This window comes from Megascapheus bottae, chromosome 15, assembly GCF_031878675.1.
Source record: "Megascapheus bottae isolate mThoBot1 chromosome 15, mThoBot2.hap1, whole genome shotgun sequence".
In the NCBI taxonomy this organism is placed as follows: Eukaryota; Metazoa; Chordata; class Mammalia; order Rodentia; family Geomyidae; genus Megascapheus; species Megascapheus bottae.
In genome coordinates this window covers 24453083-24463151 of record NC_143523.1, presented here as the reverse complement: position 1 = coordinate 24463151, position 10069 = coordinate 24453083, and the positions used below count along the sequence as shown (strand labels likewise).

Below are 10069 nucleotides of genomic sequence, written 5' to 3'. Positions count from 1 at the left end.
GAAAGGGAGAGGCTGAGAGAAGGACCAGCCGGGGAATCGGGCACACCGGGCACTCGGGCCGGGCCGTCCCCGCCAACAAGGCGCCGCCATTCCGCTCCTCGGGGCGCCGCCGCCGCCGCCCCCGCGCCGGGGAACCATGCCCCTGCCGCCGCCGCCGCCGCGCGAGCCGCCGCCCCCGGCGCGCACGGCCCGGGGCCCCGTGCGCCTGCAGCGGGCCTTTCTGCGCGGCCCGCTGGGCGTGCTGCGGCTGCTGCAGCTGCTGGCCGGAGCCGCCTTCTGGGTCACCATCGCCACCAGCAAGTACCAGGGCCCCGTGCACTTCGCGCTCTTGGTGTCGGTGCTCTTCTGGCTGCTCACCCTGGGCCTCTACTTCCTCACGTTGCTGGGCAAGTACGAGCTGGTACCCGTGCTGGGCTCGCGCTGGCTCGTCGTCAACGTGGCACACGACCTGCTGGCGGCTGCCCTCTACGGCGCCGCCACGGGCGTCATGATCGACCAGACCCAGCGCCACAGCTATTGCAACCTCAAGAATTACCCGCTGCCGTGCGCCTACCACGCCTTCCTAGCGGCCACCGTCTGCGGCGGCCTCTGCCTCGGCCTCTACCTGCTCTCGGCGCTCTACGGCTGCTGCCGTCGCTACCAGGGCAAGCAGGAGGTGGTGTGAGGCCGTTCGCGCCCGCCGCGCTGGCGCCGCCCTGGCGCGGGGGGAGTCCCCGGAGTCTCCCCGCCGCCCCTGCGCCCCGACACCCTCCTCGCTGCCCAGTGTGCCCACCGCCGCCTGCGTCCAGGATCCTCCACCCCCTTCCCCGACGTGCAGTCAGCGCAGACCCTTCTCCAGGCCTTGGGGCTCGGCACCCCCGCCTTCCCCCACGGGCAGCTCCAGGAGAAACCTTGCAACTCCTTTCTCGCTTCCCTGCTGAGAGCGAGCGGTGGACACACACCCACCGTATCTTATTGCTGCACCCCCGCCAGCCGGCCGTCGTTAGGCCGCTCCCTTCCCCAGACCCTGGTCCCTGTCCTAGCTTCAGGTGCTGTAAATGGCCGGGTGAGGCTGGGGACAGGCCTCTGCTGGCCCTGGCATGCGCGACGAGTGCTGCCAAGTTGGGTTTTATTTGGGGATTGTGCACACACCGTGCTTAGCCCCTCCCCGCCCACCCTAGGGTGCTTCCGTGACTTGGGGGTGGGGCCAGTCTTCCGAGGTGGGGCTGGATCTGGAAGGCCTGAGGGCTGTACCCTGACGCCTGTGGGGTCTCTCCGTCTTCCGCTTGCCTCTGCCGCCTCCGGCTTTGTTCATGCAGGCCAAACCCAAACACACTTAAGTTTCCTGGCCTTCAAGTGGCACAAGTTGTCCTTTCAGATCTCATCCACCGGCCTCTGCTCCACCTCACCACTCCATGTCTATGCATGAGGGACTCCACGCCACCAACACGGAATCCCATCTTTGTGTTTGTACAGATGGATCCTCAGAGCCTGTTCTTGGGAACGGACAGCGTAGGATTATAATCAAGTGTTTGCGCTCTCCAGCACTGTTTGCACTAAAGCAGTGTGTGTTCCAGGAAGCTTGGCTCAGGAGCCACCAGTGAGAGGGTTTGGAAGCCAGCTGCACTTGACAATGGCACGCTCTTTCCTTTTCCCTAGACTGGGGATAGTAGGATAGCAAGGACTCCGGATGCCTACAGTTCAAGAAGCCCAGACACAGAGATAGAGTTGAGGGCATGAACTACAGCTAGGCCTGGGCCACTGTTTCCTGCCTTAAGATGACAGTCAGCCCACAATCCAATCTATTGAACATCTGGGAAGCTCTTCTGATCAAAGGAATTCCTCTTAACTGAGGACATTCCCCAGTAAGGAAGCAACTCACTGGCCCTCACCAGCCACAGAGACCTGGGAACTGGTGAACCTGAACATTCCTTTACATTGTTGAAGAAAACGAAGCCCAGGTTATCCAGGTGGTTTTCCAGTCAAAAGACAGTCACCCGTAAGACATCCTGGCATTGAGTGAGCAGCTGGCAGCCTGGGCAGCGCTCACCAAAGGAAAGAGAAGTCTCTGGAGTCAGGTGAACAGCTGGCTTCACTTCTAAGGTAAGACATTCCTTGGCCTTCTGGAAGGAGTGATAAAACTTTGAATAAAAATCATAGGACAAGGGCTAGGAGGTAGCTCAGTGGCAGAGCATTTGCCTAGCAAGTGTAATGTCCTGGATTTGATCTGGGGTACCAAAAAAGAAAAGAATCACAGCACTTCCTTTCCCCCAAATGAAAGGGTTTTCATTCAGAGCAAGGTGAGGGGTGACATAATTAAAGTTGTGAAAATTCAACCTTTTTGCTAAATCCTTTGAAAGTCTGTGGTCTGTGCTTTGAAGAAGAGCCTTCTCTTGATTAAAAACCAGAATACAAGAGGCTACATAGGGCTTGGACCCAAGGCCTCATGTGTGGTGCTGAGCATGCTCTTTACTGCCTACCACTTAATGAGACCCCAGCCCCTATAGCACTTTTTGGGGGGCTTGGACTCAGGGTCTTGTACTTGCTAGGCTGACATTCTGCCAGCCACACAGCTAGCCTTGCTTTTTTCCTGGTTATTTTGGAGATGGATTCTAGTAAGCTTTTCTATTTAGGCTAATCTGGAACATGAATCCTCTGGATCTCAACTTCCTGAGTAGTTAGAATAACAGGCTTGAGCCATTGGCACACTGGCAATGTCCAGAACTATTTTCGTCTTGAAAAACTGAAATTCTACCCGTAAAAAAAAAAAGTTTTCATGTTTTTTTCTCTCTCTGGGAAATCCCAGAACATTTTTTCCCATGGGTGTAGGTTGGGCCTCACAGCCTTGCTCCAGGGAGAGTGACTAGCTCTTATTTCCAATGAGAGACAGTGCCAGCCGGCCCCTATTGTAGGCTTTGCTGGGACATCTGGGTAGCTTGACAGTCCAGGACTCTCTTTCTGTTGTAGGTTTCCATGTTGCGGTGGTGGTAGAGATTCCCAGAGCCTATCAAGCTGCTTTCTCCTGGGACCTGCTACCCTGGCTGGCAACACTTTGCTGGCTCAAGGCTAGCAGCAGGTTTTGGAATCTTCACTTCAGGGGGGCAGGTGGAAGAGAGGAGGCATGCCTCCTTCCCACATCATCCAACAGAAGATGCGTGCTAAGGAAGACCAACTCTGCCTTCCTCATTCTCTTGGGATTTGGACAAAAGATTCTGGACACCTGGACCTGAGCTCTGTACCCCATATCCTAAATAGTGCGTTTTAGTTCCAGATTTTATTCTTTTTTCCTTTTGTCTTTTTATTTTATTTTTAAAGATCACCATCTAAACTGCATCCTCAGCTCAGGTCCACACCCTCTTAAGGTCTTCTCTCTTAGTCCCTGACCCTGACGGTCTGTCTGTCTGGGGTAACCTTTCTCAGGAGCATGCATTTTGGTCTTCCCAGTGCCTCATCGACACAGATGTGCCTGTAGCAATTCCAGAGCCCACGGCTCTTCCAGATGTGCCTTCCTGATTGGCTTCCAGCAGTTTGGCAGGCCTTTGGTTCTGCCAGATGTGAGGACAGATAAAACTGCCATCACACCTTCCTTACCCTCAAGATCCTGTGCCAGGGAGCTCACCACCTGATCAGGTCCAGAGCATTTTGATACTGGAACTAGTCTTGTAGACCTGACACCAGGACTCCGGCCAGCTTAAGACTACCTTAGTAGCTTCCAGCCACAAAGTCTGGGGGCCACTTGTGGACCCAGAAGGTGATTTTTTTTTTTTCGGTGTCTCTGGAGGCCAAGAGAGAATGAGGGGGAAGGGGGAGGGGGAGGGTATGCCTCATCTAGTAGTTCAGTTGTGGTTACTAATACGCTTCTCTGAATAAAGCTTGGTTTGTTTGATCTTGGTGTTTGTGTCTTTTATCCTGATCTTGTGTAGCAACCGTCTGTGCTGAGTCTTCTAGCCCCTCCTCCATGTCCTCATCCCATGTTGCCCTGTGGCTGGCTCCTTTCCACGTCCCTGCCTTTCCTTTGCCTCAGGGGAAGGAAGGAAAATTAGCTCACAGATTTCCACTGTGGTTAGGAGCAGGGTACAGGGTTGCCTGAGGGCAGGAACCAGAGGGAAAAGATCAGCATTCCTGGCTAAGGTTGTAGGGAATGGCTTTCAATGGGCCTCTGTTTGGAAGTTCCATTGCCTGTTACCAGAAATGGCAGCTACTGTAGAGTCAGCAGGGTTCTGCTCTTGTCCAACCTCACCCTTGTACAGAAGGGGAAACAAAGTCCAGCGCTTTGTGGCAACTTGTCAAATGCCTTATAGCTGATTATACACAGAGTTGGCGTTTCCTGGAGCCCAGGCTCTTATTTTTGTCCTCTTGTGCCTATTCTGTGGCCCAGGGTTTGTTGACCCAGTCAACAGTTGGCTGCTGGACTGAGATGTCCTAGAATGGGTGGGCAATGGGGCAGAGGAGAGGCTTCCTGGCTGGTTTCTCCTTCCTGTGCCCTGGGCCTGATGTCTGCAGCTGGGGCATGGGGGTCCACCTAGAAAACCTCAAACTCGATGGGAACAGTAGGTCCAGGCTGAGGTCTGTTTCTGTGCATGTTAACCACTCTTCTGAAGAACACCCTTTGCCCTAACATGTGTCCTTGCCTCCCTTTCTCCTGTATTTTTGTTTAGCATTTCCAGGGTGAAGGGAAAGGCCACTGGTGGCTGAGTTCCTTCCTTTACTCCCCTCTTGTCTCTCCTCTTTTGATATCTCTCACACAATACAAAGTGCCACAGCTTCGTGTAAAGGCTGGGAAGCCCAGCTCAGCTTTACTTAGTTTGGTGGGGTATTTTACAATCGAAAATGTGCTTTTATTAAGCCAGATGTGGTGGCTCATGTCTGGAATCCCAGCTACAACGGAATTGGATGTAGAATGATCAGTGGCCAAGGCTGACTGGGCAAAAACACTCGACCCTAGCTGAGAAATAGAAAGGGGCTGGGCTGTGGCAGAAGTGGTAGAATGCCTGTACAGGAGGCTGAGTTCTAGTCTCAGATCCTATAGAAAGAAAGAACATGTGCTTTTTAACTGGGTCACATTATTTGATCTTCTTAAGAGGTGGGCCCTGCCCATTCTCTTCTCCAATAGACTATCAGATAAGGAAAGGGTCTAGTTCAGCATCACACAGCTGCTTAGTGGCAGGACATGTTCTGGAACGCAGATGTATTTTTAAGCCCCTGTGGTCCTTGGCAGGACCAAGGAAACTTAAGTTCTTTAGTTTTCCTTCCTGGAGACCAAGTGTTCAGGTGTTCAGGGATAGGTATTTCCTGCTGTGTGTGTGTGTGTGTGTGTGTGTGTGTGTGTGTGTGTGTGTGTGTGTGTACAGATGGCACACTGACATGAACACTGCTTCTTAGGGACATAATGAGTCCCTTTGAGTCTGGGAGATCTCAGGGTTTTTGCTCACCTCTATCTATTGCTTTTCCTGATTTTTTTTTTTTTTTGTCAGTCCTGGGCTTGGGCTCAGGGCCTGAGCACTGTCCTTGGGTTTTCTCAAGGCTAGTGCTCTACCACTTGAGCCATACCACCACTTCTGGCTTTTTTTCTATGTATGTGGTACTGAGGAATTGAACCCAATCGCTATACAATTTTCATACAAGAAAACGAACTACTAACTGGTACTTGTGGCTCACGCCTATAATCCTAGCTATTCAGGAGGCTGAGATCTGAGGATTTTGGTTCAAAGCCAGCCCAGGCACTAAGTATATGAGACTCTTATCTCCAATTAACCACCAGAAAACTGGAAGTGGCATGTGGCTCAAGTGGTAGAGTGCTAGCCTTGAGCTAAGTAGCTCAGGGGCAGTGCTCAGGCCGAGAGTTCAAGCACCACGAACCAACCAAAAATAGAAAAAGAAAATCAAACTACTTCAACCATATTCATCCTTGTTCACCTTGTTCATCCATGTAGCCCTCCCTGCTCCTGCCCACCTCCTCAGCCTGTTTCACTTTCCTGTCAATCCTTGTTCAGTGCATATAAATGGCACCAAGGATTTTTTACTGTGGTATTTCAGATACATAACCCTCTCTATTGTTTTCTCTTCCCTCACTCTCAATCTCCTCCTGATTAATGGCTTTCAATGAGATTCCTTATGCTGTCTTCATACTCTGTTGCAATATATTTCAAGATTATTTTTCCTGGTTTTCTAGGGGCAAATTAGTAAACTAATATAAAGAGCAAAGAGTTGAGTGGAAGGTCCAACTTAGCATGATTTATTTATGTATTTGTATCTCATATGTTACCATAGTTATTTGTAAAGTAAATTAGTATGATACAGTATATCTATTAAAAGTTAATTGTGGGCCGGGAGTTTGGCCTAGTGGTTAAAATGCTTGCCTAGCATACATGAAGACCCGGGTTCGATTCCTCGGTACCACATACATAGAAAAAAGCCGGAAGTGGTGCTGAAGCTTAAGTGGTAGAGCTCTAGCCTTGAGAAAGTCCAAGGACAGTGCTCAGGCCCTAAGCTCAAGCCCAGGACTGGCAAAAAAAAAAAAAGTTAATTGTAAGATATATCAATTTAAAACATTAAAACTTAAGTGTACAAAGTGTAAAAAAAGGATTCAACCATCCTAATCTCATGTCATAGAAATAAGACGAGTCAGTCATTACATTTCTTTCCTTATTTCTTTTTTTAGTAACTAATCAAAAACTATAAAGTACTTCTGAGCAAGTATGTGTATGGATGCACAACACAAACACATTTAGATTCTTCTACAGTTATGTAATTTTGACAATGCCAGAGTTCTGGCTCTGTATATCCACGTCAGCAATAGTCAGAACTTAGTATTTGTCTGGAACCTCTAATGTTCTTTCATTGGGAGCTCTGTGGCTTCCATGGCTGCTTCCTGTAGAGAACTGAGGAAAATCCTTAAAAGAGGGATGAATGGCTCAGGCCTGCAACACTAGCTATTCAAGAGGGTTAAGATCTGAGCATGTTGGTTTAAAGCCAGCTCATGAGTAAAGGCCCCAAGACTCTTCTCTCCAATTAACCACTTAATCACCCCCCCCCAAAAAAAAACAACCCAGTAGAACTGTGGCTGAAGGGGCTGTGGTCTAGCTTTCAAAAAAATCTCAGAGATGGTGCCCAGGTCCTAAGTTCAAGCCCAGGACTGGCATCGCACAGCACATATACAACCTCCACCTACCCCACTCCCACACAGAAGAGGAATGAGTCCTCTGTTGGTGATGAGGACATGAAGCTTAGTATGGAGAAGTAGTTCATTCAGGTCTTTCTACTCCTATCTTGCAAAGGTTGCAAGGAGGAGAGAGAGCCTTGGATAGCCATATCCTATCCCATAATTAGTCTTAGAAGGATAATCCCAGGGATTGGACTTGACAGGGCAGCTGAAATAAGGTGAAGAGACTCGAGACTGGACTCTGTGGGGCAAGGTGTACTGGGAATGAAGGAAGATGGCCCAGGAGGAATGCCTGTCCGAGAGACCCACTCACCAACTTCAGCCTATGCAAGTTCCAGTCTGGAGATGGCTTCTTTCTTCTGTCCTTGGCTTGAGCTCAGGGCCTGGGCTCTGTCCCTGAGTTTTCTCAGCTTGAGATTAGTGCTCTACCACTTGAGTAACAGCTTCACTTTTCTGGATTGTTGTATTGTTGTTTTTCTTGTGATTCATTGGAAATAAGAGTCTCACAGACTTTCCTGCCTGGGCTGGATTTAAGCTGTGATCCTTAGATCTCAGCCTCCTGAGTAGCTAGGATTATAGGTGTGAGTCACCAGTGCTTGGCTAAGTCTGGCTTCTAATATAAGCCCCTTTGCCCTCTCTATTCTATGATTCCATTCTCTCTTTTTTTGCCAGTCCTGGGCTTGAGCTCAGGGTCTGATCACTGTCCTTGGACTTTCTCAAGGCTAGTGCTCTACCATTTGAGCCTCAGAACCACTTCAGGCTTTTTTCTATGTATGTGGTACCGAGGAATTGAACCTGGGTCTTTGTGCATGCTAGGCAAGCACTCTACCACTAGGCCAAACTCCCAGCTCCCTCTTTTCCTTTTTGAAACAAGATCTTACCAGGTATCCCATGTTGGCCTTAAACTGGTGATCCTCATGCCTCAGCCTCCTGAGCGCTGAGATTATGGGAATAAGCCATTGTGCCCAGGTAACCCCATTTCTTTTGAAATAGGTGATTATTTGGGATTTTGTGGGTACCGAACCTGTACCATTTCTTCCCCTGCTCTGACAGGACAGCCAACTGCCAGAGGCAGTTCCTTTAGGATGCATACTTGCTAGCAAGCCTCTCACATGGGCCCTCTAGCTTCCTTGCCGTGTTCTCCAAGAGTCCTGAAGGGGGCGCTCTGGTCCCTAGTTGTAAAGCACTTCTGAGTCCAGGCAGGAAAGAGGGAGAACTAGCTTTATGGAGTGCCTCCTATGAGCCAAGAACATGACAGATGGTTTATACCACTTCTCAGTTCCATTGAAGTATGGAATGTCATGAAAACAGGCTGACAGGAGTAAACTGGCTAGCTTGATTCCTCATTGCCAGCAACAAACTCTGCTGCCACTTCATGCTGTTCCAAGGATTTCAGTAGACAGTTTTTCTCACTATTCAAAGCTAGTCTGAATTTTGAAACATTTAACATCTTGAGCCAAGGCAGGAAAGTTACACAATTACAACTCTGAATTACATCAGCTTCTCTCTTCCTGGATGAGGATAAAGTTAGACTGGTCCTGTCCATCTCCTATGACCTAGGCCATAGGTCTGACCCCCTGGCTTGATCCTGAGCCTTCCTCCTTTTAGGATTCTGACTCGCCTCCACGTTGTTCCAATCTGTCTCTCTTTGTGACTTCCAGGCAGCTAGCACCACTGGTTCAGATCCGCAGGTTCGCTCAGCCTGGGAAGTCAGAAGTGAACTTCATCTCTTCGTAGTGTTTGGTTTTGGGCAATTGAGGAAACCTTTTGGCCTCAGGGCTTGATTACTCAGTCCATGCCTATGAGGTCAGAGCCTCTGTTATCGGGAAAAGGTATAATGAGATGCTGGCCACAGCAAAGAGTGCCTGGCAATAGTGAATGCAGTTTCCCCCTCAGCAATATGACATCCTGGGGAGGATTTGTTAAGATGTATGAGTGAAATGTTGAGACCAGAGTGACTATGACCAGCGTCATAGTCCTAGTGACCAGAAGTGTGAATTCTCTTCCATCCAGCTCTACTGTGTATCTCCTCCTTTACCTGGAAATGAGGGTCTCTCACCAGCCCTGGATAGATGCCTTTCTTTCTCATGGTGTCTGCTTGCTTTCTTGTGATCCAGGTGCTTGTTTGCCCTGCTTTCCCTGCTCTCTTGCCTGTGCTCCAGCAGCACAACCTCTTTTGCCTTTTAGCCAGGAAAGGGGACTCACTCCATTCCATTGAATTTTCTGGGGTTCCAATCTGTTGGCAAGGGTGAACTAGTAATTTCAGGTGTCAGTACTGAAAGGCTCACAAATACTCTTTGCTGTGTGTTTGCAGCATCTCCTATGATTGTGTTCTAGCCAAAATTTATCCAGGTAAAGGTGACAATTCCCTGTCACTTGGATTCCCTAGCTAGTGCATATCTGAGTATTTCACAACATGACTTTTCTTCTTTGGTAAACTTGGTTTTATATATCAGTTTGTCCCTGTCTCCTTCCAGCTAGGTCTAGGAACTAGTGAATTGCTGGGTTTGTTATTTCTAAGTTAGATGCATGAACTGCTTCAGAGATCTTAGCACAGGATGTGTACAGATTCAGTGACCTGATAGCAGCCATCTTGAGCTGTGACTGCCAGGATTACCCAGATGGTTTCCCTGAAAATCAGAAAGTAGTAACATTCTTTAGTGTCACTCATGATATTTGGTAATCAGATCCTGGCCCCAGGGACATGCCTGAATCTTTGATGTTATCCATTCTAGTCCAGATCACATCACCTTTGTTCTAATCTGTAAGTGTACCCAACTTCCTGACACAAATTGTGGGAACCCACTGGTTTCACTGTTGTCCCCTCTGTCAGTAAGTCCCCAGTAAATGACACTCTGTAATCCCAGATAGGTCTTATCTCTTTCTTTTTTCTTTTCTTTCTTTCTTGCTTGCTTTTTTTTTTTTTTT

The 10069-nt window shown here is 49.1% G+C and overlaps 1 protein-coding gene across 1 annotated transcript; it reads left to right on the top strand.

Moving 5' to 3' along the window:
• Marveld1 (MARVEL domain containing 1) lies at window positions 1-960 on the top strand. The gene has a single exon (XM_090346915.1). The coding sequence runs from the start codon at window positions 137-139 to the stop codon at window positions 662-664; it is 528 nt and encodes a 175-aa protein (XP_090203041.1). The 5' UTR covers window positions 1-136; the 3' UTR covers window positions 665-960.
• The last annotated feature ends 9109 nt before the right edge of the window (window positions 961-10069 follow it).